The sequence below is a fragment of the Lontra canadensis genome, unplaced genomic scaffold (genome assembly GCF_010015895.1).
Source record: "Lontra canadensis isolate GAN:19392208 unplaced genomic scaffold, GSC_riverotter_1.0 scaffold33, whole genome shotgun sequence".
Classification (NCBI taxonomy): Eukaryota; Metazoa; Chordata; class Mammalia; order Carnivora; family Mustelidae; genus Lontra; species Lontra canadensis.
In genome coordinates this window covers 12,007,049-12,024,521 of record NW_022631027.1, presented here as the reverse complement: position 1 = coordinate 12,024,521, position 17,473 = coordinate 12,007,049, and the positions used below count along the sequence as shown (strand labels likewise).

At 36.0% G+C, this 17,473-nt stretch overlaps 1 protein-coding gene across 3 annotated transcripts in view; it reads left to right on the top strand.

The window, feature by feature from the left end:
* Positions 1-6,040, top strand: part of PLPPR5 (phospholipid phosphatase related 5) — a 118,937-nt gene extending 112,897 nt beyond the window's left edge. For all 3 annotated transcript variants that reach the window (XM_032867200.1, XM_032867201.1, XM_032867199.1), the window contains one exon: positions 5,117-6,040. In XM_032867200.1, coding sequence (XP_032723091.1) covers positions 5,117-5,149 — 33 coding nt within the window. In that variant the 3' untranslated portion in view covers positions 5,150-6,040. The remainder of the gene's footprint in view (positions 1-5,116) is intronic.
* Positions 6,041-17,473: the final 11,433 nt, after the last annotated feature.

Genomic DNA, 17,473 nt, shown 5'->3' with positions numbered 1-17,473 from the left:
GGGAGGTGCAGGCAGAGGGAGAAGCAGACTCCCTGCTAAGCAAGGAGCCCAATATGGGACTTGACCCCAGGACCCTGGAATAACTACTCACTGAGCCACCCAGGTGCCCCTAGTTGGGGAATTCAATACTCCACTCTCAACAATGGCTAGGTCTTCCAGACGAGAATCATTAAGGAAAGGCAGATTGTAATACTAGAGACAAAATGGACCTAACAGATACATGCAGAACATTTTATCTGATAACAGCAGAATATACATTCTTGTCAAATACACATGGCATTTTCTAGGACTGACTGTATGTTTGGCCACAAAACAAGTCTTAGCAAATTCAAGAAGACTGAAATCATACCACATATCTTCTCTGACCACAGTGGCATGTAACCAGAAATTTCTAACAAGAATAAAATTGGATGAACACACGGAAATTAAACAACACACTTCCCCGAACAATGAATGGATCAAAGAAATTAAAGAAGTAAAAAAAGTTTCTTGAGACAAAAGAAAATGAAAATGCAACATACCAGAACTTGTGGGATGCAGTAAAAACAGTTCTAAGAGGGAAGTTCACAGCAATAAATGCCTACATAAAGAGACAAGAAAAACCCCCAAATAAGCAACATAACTCTCACTTTAAAGAACGAGAAAAAGAAGAATGAACTGATCCAAAAGTTACAGAAGATTGGAAATAATAAATATTACTGCTGAAATAAATGAAATGAAGAGAAAAACCATAGAAAATATTACCAAATTAAGAGTTGGTTCTTTGAAAAAAACAAACAAAATTGACAGCACTTAGTTAAACTAAGAGAGGAAAAAACAGAAAAGAACCAAATCAACAAAATTACAAATGAACAAGAAGATATTACAATGGCTACCACAGAAACGGAAAGAATCATAAGAGCTACTGTGACTGACTATATGCCAACTTACTAAGACTGAATCAGGGAGAAATAGAAAATCTGAACATACCAATTATTAGTAAAGAGATTAAATCAATAATCAAAAATCTCCAAATGGTGAAAAACCCAGGACCAGATGGTTTCACCATCTGGTGAAATGGTGAAATGGTGAATTTTACCAAACATGTAAAGAATTAACACTAATTCTCAAATTCTTCCAGAACATTGAAGAGAAAGGAAACATTCTCAAATTCATTTCATAAGGTGAACATTATCCTGATACTAATCAAAAAAAGACTTTCTGGAAAAGAAAACCAAAGGCCAATATCCCTGATGTCTAAACATGCTAAAATTCTCAATAAAACACAGGATCACCTCATTTTATTGTGCTTCTCTTTTGTAGTTCACAGATACTGTGATTTTTACAAATTAAAGGTTTGTGGCCACCCTGTATCAAGCAAGTCTATCTGTTATTTTTCCAACAGCATTTACTCTCTTCATGTCTCTGTCTCACATTTTGATAATTCTCACAATATTCCAAACTTTGTCATGATTATATTTGCTATAGAAATCTGTAGTCATGGTTACAACTCACTGAAAGCTCAGATGATGGCTAGCATTTTTTGGCAATAATGTATTTCTTAATTAAGGTATGTACATTGTTTTTTATAGACATGATGTTATTACATACTTAATAGAGTACAGTATAGTATAAATATAACTTTTATATGAACTGGGAAACCAAAAACATCATTTGACTTGCTTTATTGAGGTATTTGTTTTGTTGTGTTGATTGGAACCAAACTTTCAATATCTCCAAGATAATGCTTATACCAGCAAGCCGAATTCAGTAGTGTATTAAAAGGATCATTCACCATGAACAAGTGGGATGCAAGGATGGCTCAACCTATGTAAATCCATCAGTATGATACATCACATTAATAGAATGAAAAGAATCATAGGATCATTTTAATAGACATCACATTAATAGACATCACATTAATAGAATGAAAAGAATCATAGGATCATTTTAATAGACACAGAAAAACATTTGACAAAATTCAACATCTATTCATGATAAAATTCTTAACATATTAGGCATAGAAAGAACGTATCTCAACATAATAAAGACCATATATGCCAAGCCCACAGCTAACATCATACTCAATGGTGAAAGGTTGAACACTTTTTTTCTAAAATCAGGAGCAAGACAAGGATGCCTTCTCTCACCACTCCCATTCAACATAGTCCTGTGGAAAGTCCCAGCTAGAGGAATTAGGCAAGAAAAAGAAATAAAAGATATCACAATTAGAAAGGAAGTAGTAAAATTAACTCTATATGCAGATGACATGATTTTATATAGAGAAAACCCTGAAGACACAACCAAAAATTGTTATTAGATGATCTAAACAATGAGTTTAGTAATGTTGCAGAACACAAAATTAACATACAAAAATCAGCAGCATTTCTACACACTAACAATGAATTTTCTAAATAAATAAATAAATCCTATTTACAATAGCATCAAAGACAATCAGATACTTAGGAATCAATTTAACTAAGGAGGTGAAAGATCTCTACTCTGAAAACTATGAGACCTTGAAGAAAAAAATCAAAGAAGACACAAATAAATGGGAAAGTATCCCATGTTCATGGATTGGAAGAATTAACATTATTAAAATGTGACTATTACCTACCAAAAGCCATCTATAGATTCAGTGCAACCCCTAGCAAGATTCCAAAGGTATTTTGTACAGAGCTAAAAAAATAAATAAATAAAAACACTCCTAGGGGCACCTGGGTGGCTGAGTTGGTTGAGTGGCTGCCTTCGGCTCAGGTCTTGATCCCAGGGTCCTGGGATTGAGCCCTACATTGGGCTCCCTGCTCAGCAGAGAGCCTGCTTCTCCCTCTGCCTGCCACTCTGCGTGCTTGTCCTCTCTATCCGTCTGTCAAATAAATAAATAAAATCTTAAAAAAAAAAAAAAAACTCCTAAAGTTTATACAGATCCACAAAGACCTTGAATAACCAAAGAAATCTTGAGAAAGAAGAAAACATGAGGCATCACACTTCCTGATGCTGTACTAAAACAATAGTTATCAAAAACTAAACAAGTAGTTATCAAAAGCAAATTGTTATCAATAGTTATCAAAAGAGTTATCAAAACTATTATGAAATAGTTATCAAATAGTTATTTATAGTACTGGCATAAAAACAAATAGACCAAAAGAACAGAATCAAGAGCTGAGAAATAAACCCAAGCACATACAGTCAACTAATACTTGACAAGGAAGCCAAGAATACTCAATGGAGAAAAGATAGTTTTTTTTTTAATAAATGATGATGTTATAATTGGGTATTTGCATGTAAAAGAATGAAACTGGACCTATATTTAACCCCTCTAAAAATTAACTCAAAATGGGTTAAATACTTAAATGTAACACCTGAAGCCATGAAAATCCTAGAAGAAAACATAGGAATAAAGTTCCTTGAGGGGTCTTGGTAATGATTTTTTTGAATATGACACCTAAAGAATAAGCAGCAAAATCAAAAGTAAGTGGGACTACATCAAACTAAAAAGTTTTTGCATAGCAAAAGAAACCATCAACAAAGTGAAAAGACAGCCTATGGAATTGGGAAAAATATTTTCAAACCATATATCTGATAAGAGGTTGATATCCAGTACATATACATACTTCTTAATACAAAACACAAATAATCTAATTTAAAAATGGGCAACGGACATGAATAGACACTTCTCCAAAAAAGATATACAGAAGGCCAACGGGTATATGAAAAGATGCTCAACCTCACTAGTCATTAGGGAGATGCAAATCAGAACAATGAGATAGCACCTCGTGCCTTTTGGAACGGCCATCATCAAAAAGACAAGACATAACAGATGCTGGCATGCATGTGGAGAAGAGAGACCCCTTGCACACCATTGGTAGGATTGTAAATTGTTGCAGCCTTTATGGAAAACAGTATGGAGAATCCTCAAAAAATTAAAAATAGAACTATCACACGATCCACCAATTCACTTTTGAGAATATATCCAAAGGAAACAAAAACACTAACTCAAAAAGTTATCTGTACCTCATGTTGATAGCAGCATTATTTACAATAGGCAAAACATGGAAACAACCTAAGTGTCCATTGATGGATGGATGGATGTATAAAGAAGCTATGGTGTGTGTATGTATATATATATTATATATATATATATATGTATATATACATATATATATATAATGGAATATTATTCAGCCATAAAAATGAAGAAATTCTACCATTTGTGACAACATGGATAGACCTTGAAGGCATTGTGTCAAATAATTCAGATTTCAGATCTCACTTACATGTAGATTCTAAAAAAATAATTAAAAACCCTAAACTCACAGACAGAAAACAAAAAAAAAAGTTCAGACTTGGATTGTCCCAGGTGAAGAGTATGGGGAGCGGGGATTGGAGGACGGTGGTAAAGAGATTCAGATTTCCACTGTAAAGTAACTAAGTACCTGGACTGTAATGGACAACATGATGACAATAGCTAACACTGTTGTATGACATACAGGAAAGTTCTTGAGACAGTAAACCCAAAGAGTTCTCAGCACAAGGGAATTTTTTTTTCCCATTTTCTCTTCCTTTTAGTTGTATCTCCACAAGCAGATAGATGTCAACTAAACCTATTATGGTCATCATCTCACAACATGTAAATCAAACTATCATGTTGTAAGCCTTAAACTTATACAGTGATGTATGTCTGTTATTTCTCAATAAAGCTGGAAACAAATGAAGTGTTTAAGGAGATCTTTGTTAACCAGCAAATGACTTTCAGTCTGAGCATTACACCAACTGGTTGTATGCCATCTGTCTCACAGGGAGCAATTAATCTGAACCTTCAACAGGCAACATTAAAATTCCATTAACAGCAGAATATTAACATGTATGGGATTGCCATTTTCATCTCTCCAAATTTCAGTGTTAATTGTGACTATTACACCTTAATCTACTCAGTGAATTAAAAATACTGAATAAAGTATATAATTAGCCCTTCAGTGTATATAATAATACATAGAACTTAAATGCATGTTTCGGCAGCTTAAACATGATGGGCTACAGATTTCTCCTAAGCTAACGATCCTTTGTAAAAGCACTAAATACCTTCCAAAGTCAATTACCCCAGGACTCTGATGTTGTAATTCGTTCTCTTTTTCAGAACCATATCACCGCCTTTGCAGAAGTCACATGATAGTGAAGCAGATGGTTTGTCACTGCATTGGACATCGTCCCTGTTCACCGTCCACTCATAACACCCAAAGTTTGTTTGATTACAACAGGAGTTTATAAAGTTGTCTAATAATTTTTATAATTTTAAAATCAGTGTCAACTCATCTTTTTCCCCCACTAGACTGTGAGCTCCTCAAGGGCAGGACTGTGTCTTTTTTCTCTGTATCCCCAGCACCTACAACAAAGCCTCGCACAAAGTAGGTGTTAAGTAAAATGTGACGACCCAATGAAAAGATTAATTCTTAAATAAAACACTCATATTAGTCTCTCGCAGAATCACCGATACTATGTGAAAAGAAACTTACACAAGTCATCTTGTATAAGAAATCCCTCCATTTGGGGCTAGTTTTTTAGTTGTTCGTAGATCTATTCAGCAGTATACCACATTTCATTTGAAGTGGACTTTGAAAGTCATGGGGGTTTTATGTTATTATTCAGCATGACATTATTTCCATTCTAACAGATTTCAGTGTGTGAAATTACTTTACTTTTAGAAGGTATGTTCTATACTAAAATAATGTTTGCACATATTATGCTATATTTCACTTAAATTACCATTCATACTATACATTCTAAGACTGGTGCTTCTGCTTTTGAAGGGGAAAATGCCAATTTTTACTGTAATAAGTAATGTATCATAATTAAAAATTATTTATTTGGACTTTTGTTCCTGACAATTGTGGTTTAATTGTTGACTTGCGGATTTGAATGCAGGCAGTGCTTAGGGTATTTTAAGTGACAAAAACAGCAGTGGTCCCTATGTATTGAGCAATTTTCCACTGATAAAAGTGTCTCCAGAGGAGGGAAAGGCTCCATTCTTGGGCTTTTTACTACTCAAGATTCCTCATAATTTAAACAGGAAAGAACCACACTCTGACACATAAGTTAAAATCTATAAATGCCAGAAATGTGGTTAATGCATTTTACGTTGCATTTGTATAGTACTTTATAATTTATAAGGTACATTTTCATTTATAATTTTACTTACTCCTTACAGTAACCTTGTGTAATCATTGAAAATGGCTTTAGTTTCTAAATGAGAAAAATAAAGCCAAGGCAAGGTAAATAATGTGCCCAATGTCATACAACTAACTAGTAGGAGGCAGTTAAAATTTAAATTCAGGTTTTCTGAATTTAAATTTCTGAACTAGTTATTTTCTAATACACCACAGCTATTGTATCATTTTGGACACATTGAAATCTTCCAGAGGTCAGTAGAGTCCTGGACAACTACCTATGATGTTAAAAAAACGAAGAAATACCAAATAGAGTTATAAGAGCTATGCTGTATTTGAAATATTTGTGGTTTAAGAATGAACACTTCTCAAATATGCAACTATATGGTAACCTATTTTTAATTTTCTTTAAAAATAATGTTAAGAGTCTAGATGTGAGGTCTTTTGTAAAGTTGAAAACTAAATCAGGTATCTCTCCTGCACTCCTCACCCCAGTGCTCTAAACCCCAGCCCTCAGGAGAGGCCCCAAAGGATGTACCTCACACTTAGCATGTGAAATTAAGGATGAAACCATGTCAATATAAGGAAGATGGACATGGCTGTGATTACACCATTAAATGTACTCTTCTACCGTAACTCCACAATTTTTAAAGACACCCTGAGTAGCTTTGTCTAATATGAGCAGTAGTTAGTTGACAGAAATGAATCTTCTCCATCTTGACAGTAATAAAAAATAAACTTCAAATTTTCTCTATAATTTCAACAGAAATCTGCAAATAAATACAACCAAAGACTTGCCCAGTATTCCCCAAATAGATATTACTTGCTCTTTTCCATCACTATGGGAGTTAAAACACTTTTTGTAGGGCCAAAAGCAGAAAATCCAAATTTCTACCAAATTCAGACTTCTACAGCAATTCAACACTGTTGGAAATTTAAAATACAAAAGAGGTTCGAATGCCTTGATCCTCTTTAATGACCTTTTTAGGCAATAACAGTAATAGGAATGGAAGTGAAAAGGATGATTATAATGTCTTCGGACACAGGATTACCAGTAAGACTTCTGGAGTTAAATCACTTTTATAGGTTCTAGAATCAGTTTTCCAAGGAGCCAATTTGGAATGTTTTTCTTGTTGGACGCCTTAGCTATACATTCATGTGTAAATGTTGTGTCTTTGCACCTTGTTAAACCAGGTTCAAATGCAGGAGTTACAGACATTCCTCAGAAACCCAGATTTTATCTAGGATCTGCATCTGGTCATCTCTAACGCGAAATGTCATGGCCCCAAGATTGTGCACTAAATGATCCTGACATGACAGAAATTCAGAAAAAATAAAAAGATACACATGCATAAGGCAAAAAACCCGGCAAAGAGCCCTGAACCATGATGCTATAAATGCAAATAATGAAAAACACATTTAAGAAAATATGAACCTGTAAATATGTACATATATAGGTCTAGTAAAAGCAGGCAAACACCTACTTTTCTGATAAAGACATCTTTTTATTCTACTTCCTTGGGGCCCAGGTCAGTATAAATTGGTCAGCCTGAAAATTTTAGTTGTCTCTGTTTGCATGGCAGAAATTCTGCACATGTTTTATCTGACTCCTAAGATTATTTAAAAGGCTCTTTTATGTTAAAAGAGAGGTGAACCTTCTTTGACAAGACTTGGTCTTTTCCACTTCTAACTGGGCCTCTCTTTTCTCAGGATCTATCCTAGCCAAATATCAGTTACATTTACCATACAGTTTCCTTTGTGAAAGAGCAGTAGGGGAGGACATAATTCTCTGCTGTGTATTGTATTTTTCAAATAAAATTTTAAAAATGTAAAAAATTAAGTTTGATTTTTTGATTTTTTTTTTCTTTTTTTATAAATCCTTTCTTGGGGTAGACAAAGAACACTTGTGTGATGCAAGTCAGATTGTCAGAATGACTGGAAAATGTTTGCAGAAGGATCACAGTGGTTGACATTAGACCAGTTATCTGGGCAGCTATATCCCACAGGCCGGCCTGGGATCTTAACAACCTCCTTATTTGCAAATCAGAAGCCTCTGAAACTATCTGGGACACCAAGCAGGTGTATGATCTACTATATGATCTGCCTCCTCTGGTCCAGCAAGGTGCTAAAGAATGGATGTAAATGATCTCGTTCTTGCCACTAGGGCACCATTTATTAAATTTTGATTGCATGTTTATTTAGTTTTTTAAAGATTTTATTTATTCCAGCGAGAAATGGAACACAAGCAGGGGGAAAGGGAATGGGAGAAGCAGGCTTCCCGTGAAACAGGGAGCCTGGTGCGGGGCTTGATCCCAGGACCCCAGGATCAGGACCTGAGCCAAAGGCAGACACTTAAGCCACCCATGCACCCCGATTGCATGTTTAAAAAAGTTTCCCTGGACATATACCAAATGGTTCTCTTTACGCCTTAGAAACACGAATCTTTTTACTGTTTCCCAGACATGGGCTTTGAAATAAAGTTTGCGACTTTTGATTCTTTTTAAAATTTCAATTAAGGGCATTTCTTCCAGATTGTTAAGTGAGTGAATTCCTTATACAAGAAAAAAAATGGGAGTATTTATATTCTGCTTCACTATCCCCTTTACTTTAGATTATAGCTGGTTCTTAGGCTGGTAAACCTTGGGACACGGTCTAGGTTTAATGAGAAAAATATGCCACCCCCTCCCCCCACCAAGTTTGTGAGCCATGGATATGCTACAGGATCTAAATTCTAAACTCAGACTGATATTTTGAAATCTGTGACCTTGCTCACAAGGACCTTCAGATAAGAAAACACACAGGAGTGGAAATAGAGCCTCCTTTAGCATTCAGCCAAAAACTCAAAGTTCACGTCTCAAAGATGGCGTCCTTAACAAGGGGGATCCTAACAAACACTGTCCTGAGTCCTTGTTTATCTTCATATTATTGCATTTATAAATGTGGGTCCATTTTTCACTTTGCACGGAAACACTATCACTGGTACAAAACAGGAAATTTTTTTTTTCTTTCCGGGGGGGAAAAGGTATATTTTTAAATCAATATAGAAAAAGAAAGAAAAATCTTTCCAAACTTGTGAGATATACTGAGTATTAATCAGTCTTCTCTGGAGGTATTGTTCTTCCTCAAGAAAACCCTTCAGCCTTCTTGTTTTCACCAAATATTTACTGACTGGTTCTGCATACCAGATACTTCACAATGTGTCAACTTAACAGCGCCTAGAAAGACAGACACAGTCTCTGCCCTTTCAGATTGGACAGCTCAGCAGTCCCAACACTGATGGTACCCCAAGAGTTCTGTTTAAAGTTAGGGTGGGAGACTTGGCTTGGGGTTAGCCAGCTACCTACTCTTCAGACTAAGCAAAGCACACATAGACTACAGCAACAGTTAAGGTGAACAAAAAACATTGCCTCCATAAACAACATAGTATAATTTGGCTATTGCTGAATTTAAAAAGCCCCATAGTGCTATAATAATCCTCACCAACCTGTGGTTCAGTGGAGCCCTTTTCCTAGTCTCAGCTGGGCTCTTTCATGCACTTGTAATCAGGCTGGTAGCTCTGCTGACCTTGGTTAGATGTTGTCACATATATGGGGGTCATCTGGGTGTAGGCTGATTGAAGGTGGCTTCACTTGGGACAACTGAAATTTATATGGTCTCTCAACCTCCCTCTGCTAGCCAAGATCCTTCCTATGGGGGCCCAAGACAGAGCAGAAGCAGCCAGGCACTGGCATGTTATCACTTCCATCTTATTTAATTGGCAAAGGCCAAGGCTCAAGTCCAGCCCAGATACAAGGATTGTAGGAGCAGCTGGAAATTTGCATGGCAAAGATGTGGACACAGAGATGGGTGAAGAATAAGGGCCATTTTGCATTCAGTGTATCGTAAACTTTTAGTGCAGCTAAAGCTTAAAGACATTTTCCTCAACTTATTGAGTACAGATTTTTTCTGATCAACACAAGATACCCACAGATAACAACAAAAAGCAAGCTCGTTGTATCTACAAAAATGGCCACCCCACCAATCATCAGCCACACCCTAAAATGTCTATTTATTTATTTGACAAGATCACAAGTAGGCAGAGAGGCAGGCAGAGAGAGAGGAAGAAGCAGACTCCCTGCTGAGCAGAGAGCCCGATGTGGGACTCGATCCCATGACCCTGGGACCACGACCCGAGCTGAAGGCAGAGGCTTTAACCCACTGAGCCACCCAGGCACCCCCCCAAAATGTCTTTGTTGATAACTGGCTAGAAAACTGCCCGTCCAGCTCTTAACTGAAAGCAGTGTGGAGCTTGCGGAAGCTTTTCTAGGTTTTCCCAGAAAGCCTTCCTAGGTCTTCCCCTATAGTAATAAAGGAAGTCGCCATAACTCTATAAGAAAATGAAGAATTTTCTTCAATGTTAATGAAAATGACAGAGAATGAGAAAAGCATCTAAGCAGAAAGAATAGGATGAAATTTGAAGCAAAAGAATAAAACCAGAAGAAGGAAAAAGAATAACTGAAATAGAAAACCAGGTTGTGATGTATTGATTGTGTGTATATGTGTTGTGTATGTGTCTACTTTGCGAATTTTTTATTTTCACAAATTTCAGTGCCATGGTGCTAGGGAATGAATATCTGTGTCCCCCAAAATTCATATGTTGAAGCTTAATCCCCAATGGGATGGTATTTTGAGATGGGGGAGTTTGGATCATGGAGTTATAGGTCATGAGGGTGGGTCCTCTTGATATCTATGCCCTTATAATAAAAGACATAGGAAGACTGTCTTCCTCTCTCTCTGCTCTTTGCCATGTCATATATGAGAAGACAGCTGCCTGAACACCAGAAAGATGGCTTTCCTCAAGCACCAGAACTCCAGCACCTTGATCTTGGCCTTCACAGTTTCTAGAACAATAAATCATTGTTGTGTAGGCCACCCAGTCTATGGTCTTCTGTTACAGCAGCTCAAACCGACTAAGACATGGTTTAGTTAAATAACACCGCTCCCCCAGCAACAGGGTTCACATTTGAGTTACCACGAGTTATCGCATTAAGTACAAACATTGCCACTAATTCATCTGTTCTCAAGTCACTACGTAAATAATGCGGGTTATGATCAGTGACCTATGTCAGTGGACACCACATTTGTTATTCAGTTCATGCACACACAGCAAAGCATGCAATTGTGTTAACTCCGTGTCTCCCTGTGATAACTCCAAGTGACATTTTTTTAAACACATAATGAAAAGAGAGAATTAGCCAATGAAAATGGAAGTACAGCAAAAAAGAAAAGGTGATCATGCTGAAAATGAAATTCCAATCAAACATACATGTGGTTGTAGAAGACTTAGCTGACCATGAGAACGCTGACACCTCCACCATCAGCAGAGACCATGTCATACCATTTCAGAAGCCTTGAAATTTAATCTGAATACTTGGTTTCGATCTCAAAATGCTAAAGATATCCAGTCATACCAGCCCGGCAACCATCAACTGAGACCAAACACTGCTCACTTGAACAGTTAGAAAAGTTGAGGGGAAGTGGGTTTATTAATGCAAATGAAAATAATTTGTGATGAAAATGATGAAGATGTCTCAATAAAAATGATGTGAACAAAAAACCCAACTGCACACTAAAGATGCTCTTAGAGATATTTCACAACATTGAAAGGCACAAAGGATAAACTATTGGTAGCTGATCCAAACAAAGAAAGGAATATGACAATTAACCAGGATAGGAAGAAGGCAAGCACTGTTCAAACTGCTCTGAATACATTTTTTTATAAAGAAATAAAGCATTTATTTTCAAGGTTTCTAATGTTTTAAATTACAGTGTATTAACCAATATTAGTTTTGCCATTTTTATATTTCTTAGACATTTAAAATTGGCAGTAAGGAAGTTTTTAATGTTTTGAAAAAAAATTAAAGGACATAACATAATAAAAATTAATAATAATTAGAAAAAGATAAATTGTAACATTACATTGCTTATTATGATATCTTTATGCAGATTCAGTTTGCATGGTTATTTTTTTTTTACTTTTTTAAAAAAGATTTTATTTATTTATTTGATGGAGAGAGACACAGGAAGAGAGTGAACACAAGCAGGGGGAGTGGGAGAGGGAGAAGCAGACTTCTTGCTGAGCAGGGAGCCCAATGAAGGCCTGGATCCTAGGACCCTGGGATCATGATCTGAGCCGAAGGCAGACACTTAACAGCTGAGCCACCCAGGCACCCCAGGTTGCATGGTTAGTGTGTATGATTCCACACTACCATACAAAGTAAGACTGCTTGTCTGCATGTATATGTATACGTGTGTGTGTGTGTGTGTGTGTGCGTGTGTACATATATGTATATATACTGTGTATTATATATAGAAACATATAAAGACCTTTATAGGGTCTTTTATATATACTTTGTATATATATATAAAATCCCTAATATATATAATATATAAAAGCTTTCTTTTTTTTTAAAGATTTTATATATCTATCTGACAGACAGAGACCACAAGCAGGCAGAGAGGCAGGCAGAGAGAAAGGGGGAAGCAGGCTCCCCACTTAGCGGAGAGCCCGACATGGGGCTCGATCCCAGGACCCCGAGACCACGACCCAAGCTGAAGGCAGAGGCTCTAACCCACTGAGCCACCCAGGTGCCCCAAAAGCTTTCTTTTTAAAGGAAATCTTCCATATTTTATGTTAATGCACAACATAATTATAGTCTCCTATTTGTTCATTATTATATAGATCTCTTTTTATTGCAATTATTTGGTCACATATTTTCTATGGCCAAATTAAGAAATATTGGTCTTGTAAATGGATAGAAATGTCTTTGTATTAGAGTGCCATCTCAGCTATGCAAACTATTCATTAGAAGGAGTAGAAGGGATATCAGGAAAAGCAATTTTTTTTTCCAAATAACACAAGCTTAAAACTGTAGGTGATCTTTCCAAATTATCTTGCACATATTCTGCCTTAGTACCTAAAATATGCATAATTTAACCCATTCCACCTTTTGACCTTGAATCATTTTTTGGTGCTCTAATAAATGAAAGCTCTTGGAAGTTATAATGAGTTATGAAGTTATATAGGGGGTTTGTTTCCTTGATCTAAGGGTTATTTATTTGATTTTTTTTTCCTGTTTACCTTCTTAGAGCTTTCTCTGCCCTCTGCTCTTAATTCTCATTATTTCTTGCCTTGAAATCTCTCTTAGCAACCTTATGACCTGCTTCCAGTATGTTACTGTATTAGTCAGCCCAGGCTGCCACAGCACAGTGCCACAGGCTGGGTGGCTTCAACCACATTTATTTTCCCACAGTTCTGAGGCTTGAAAGCCCAGGATCAAGGGGGCGTTTGATGAGATTCTCTCCTCGGGTTGGAGACAACTGCCTTCTCTCTGTGTCCTCACATGGCCTTTCCTTTGTGTTCCTGCAGGTCCCTGCAGGTTCCTCTTGTCACAAAGACACCAGTTCTCTCAGAATAGGGCCCCCTCTAATGACCTTACTAAACCTTGGTTACCTCCCAAAAGGCTCTATCACAAAATACAGTCACACAGAGGGTCAAGGCTTCAACATATGAATCTGGAGGGGGATGCAACTCAGTCCGAAACAGCTACGTACTCATTGCCTTAAAATGTCATCTTCTGTAGTGGCAATGTCCTGCCAAGCAACTGAAGGACTCCAGGGGAACACAAGAAACAAGGGTGTTACTATATGTAAAACTCAGTCACTTAGGATAAGGAGGGCTCTCTCATGAAATAAAATGGATGGGCTTTGTGATAGATGTTTTCACTGCCTCTACACTGACCTATTCTCTGTGCTACTGATTTCAGATGGCCAGAGTTCAAATTATAGCCATCTGATCCTCAAAGGTGGGGCCATGGTTATCTTTGTTGTGGGTAAATACAGCCAAGGTGGGGTATTTCTTTCCGGCTACTGAAAATAAGAAAGTGTAACATGAGATTTCCAGTTGTTATCTTGAGGCATGATCTGCAAGAACTCAAATAGATGTCAAATAATTATGTTTGCTCTCTTAGAAAATGCTTTTAGCCTACGGTGCAATATTAATACAGTTTTATTATAAATGAAGTTTAAACTTTTGAGGTCCTAAATTGCAATGATTGAATGTAAAACTTCGGTAGTATGAAAATTTCAGCTCTTTTAGATATATTGTTTTCATTGTGATTTGGTGCTTTGTGTTAAGGAAGATAAACTTGTGTATTAGACTAGATAAGCCAAATAATATAGACCTGGTATTTTTGAAGTGAGAAATTCATAAGACATACGGTGACAGCATCTGGGATCATATCCATACCATTTTAGATGCTTTTATATTTATTCTGAATACTTGGTCTTAATCTCAAAATCCTAAAGACATATGGACATACCAGCTGGGCCACCATCAATTGAGACTCTAACATTGTTCACTTTAACAATATATATTTTAAAAAGATAACATTGCTATTTTTCAACTCCATATTCCCCTCCATTATTGCTGCCTCTTTCTAATTCAACAGATTTCCAGGAACACTTTAAGGATAGCAGAAGCAATAGTGAACTAAATTCTCTTCTATCCAGGTTAATCTAGATGTAGTTACAGAAATGTTATACACTGTTTATACCCTGATACTTAAATGGGTGATGGGTATTAAGGAGGACACTTGTGATGAGCGCTGGGTGTTGCATGTAAGTGATGAGTCGCTAAATTCTACACCTGAAACTAATATTACACTGTATGTGAACTAACTGGAATTTAAATAAAAATTTGGAGAAAGATAAAAAATAATAAAATGTAGGCATTCTTAAATAAATAAACAAATAAATAAACTCATGGTGTATTTATATGACATATATATTATATATTATATTACATATAGTTTATATACATATGTTATAGGCATACATAAAATATTAAGTTTAATAATATTAAATATTATACATCTATATCACATAAATATATAATTATATATAATTATATAAATTATATAAATCATATAAGTATATTATATATAAATAAATTATATAAATATATAAAGCATCAATAATATTTCTAAATACTAGTGTATTTATAAATACTAATGTTTACATGTATATACATAAAAATATTACATATATATTTATTTATAATTTCATTTTGGGTAATAGACCAAGCAAACACCTCTATCCCTACTGTTATTGATTTAATTGTATCCGTCTAAACTTATTATGCTGAAGTCCTAACCCCAAGTATCTCAGAAGGTATCCTTATTTGGAAATAGAGTAGCTGCAGATACAAATAATGAAGACAAGTTCATCCTGGCGTAGAATGCGCCTCTAATCCGACATGATGGGTGTCCTGTGAGAAAGGGGAAATTTGGACACAAAGGAACACAAGGAGAATACCATGTGAAGATGAAGATAGAAACTGGGTGATGCTTCTCCATGTCCGGGAACTCCAAAGTTGCCACCAAACTGGCAGAGGCTGGCCAGGAGGCACGAAACAGGCTCTCCCTCACCGCTTTTAGAAAGAACCACGTCTGCTGACAGATTCAGATTTCTAGCTGCTGGAATTGTGAGATAATAAATCTCTCTGAATTATACCACCCAGTTTGTAGCACACAGCCCTAATAAGCTCATGTAACTATTAACTGCTCAGGGTACTCTGCAATAGTGTGCAAGACAAAGAAAGAAAGGCTTGAATTTTTGGTTTTCCATTGCCAGTTCTGTAATTTAGACCATGTTATTTAAACATACTAATCTCTATATCGTCAGGTTACACTCTATTTTACTACAGAAACAGTCAACTCCCAAATCGCATCCCAAAGTAATTATTGTTTCCTTCTGCTTCATGCATGCCCATGATGGGTCACTTGGAGGCTCTGATCTATTTAGTAACACCCTAAAATGAGACCCAGACTGGTAGAGGAGATGCTATTTGGAACATAGACATTAACTGTGGCAGAGGGGAAAGAGACCAATAGTAAGTGTGCCTGACTTTTAAATAGTCTACCCCCAAAAAGATGCACATCACTTCCACTCACTTTTCATTGACCAAAACAAATCGACCATTGCTTGAATGCAAGAGAGTGCAGAAGTACTTAGAAAGGAGAAACAGCATCAAAAATCTGTAAGTAGTCCAATGGCCATCTGTCAGCATTGATATGATCATAAATTGAGGTTAACTAGTTAAATCCTTCATATTTTCATTCAACAATATTTATCCAGGCCTACTGTGTGTTAGCTACTATCCCAGAGAGCATAAGACAAAATCCCCACCCTCAACAAGTTTTCCTTTTTACTGGAGGAGTTTATAGTGAAAATAAAGAAGAATGTAAGTGTGTAATACAATTTCAGATACTTCTAAGTGTTATGAAGAAAAGTGAAACAGGTCAAGGTTCCTGAGAGACACTGGAGTGGGAAGCTAAGGTAGATATATTTTTTTAATTTTATTTTTCCAGTGTTCCAAGATTCATTGTTTATGCACCACACTCAGTGCTCCATGCCTTCCTTAATACCTACCACAGGCTCTCCCAACCCCCCACCACCCTCCCCTCCAAAAAAAAGGTAGATATTTTAGCAATGAGTACAAATTCCCTAGCATGGTCCATAGTGAGTGTAGGCACCCAAGAAATGTTTTTATTTTCCTCTCCCTCAACACACTGGCATTGGCATCAACCACAGAAGACTCAAAGTGAATTTTGTGACTATTAAATTATAAAACACAGTAAAAGGATTAAAATGCCCAATTCTGGCAAGGATGTAATGTAACTGAGACAGGCATATATTTCTGCTGGCAGTGTAAATCCCTTTGGAAAGCAATTTGGCAATACATTTCATGATCCACTAAAATGCTCATAACCCTGACTCAGTAATTTCATTCCTATGAATCTGTCTCCAAAAGTAATATAATTTAATAATCACAAAAGATGATTATTGCAGTTTTATTTGTGATATCAAAAACAACATGAATATGCAGCAACAGGGAAATGGTTAAATGGATTATGGCTTACCAACTATATAGAATATTATATAATAATTAAAATGATAATTATGCACATTATGTAGCAACGGGAAAAATGTTTATGATATAATTTTAATTTTAAAAGATGCAAATTATACCCTATAATTATGTGATGTAAAAATCATATATGTAAATGCATAAAATTAAAAGAGAACATGAAAAAGTAAAATCTAGAATGTAAAATTTATAGTAATTAAAAATACATTTTATCCATTTTGTTACCTTTATCAAATGTTTAACAAGTACTCCCACACCATTGTTTATATAATGGATTCAAAATTATAGTTAAAAGAGCCATGGAGAACGATGATTCCTTACTCAATGGGTTTGATCTTGACCAAAATCTTACTATCTATGT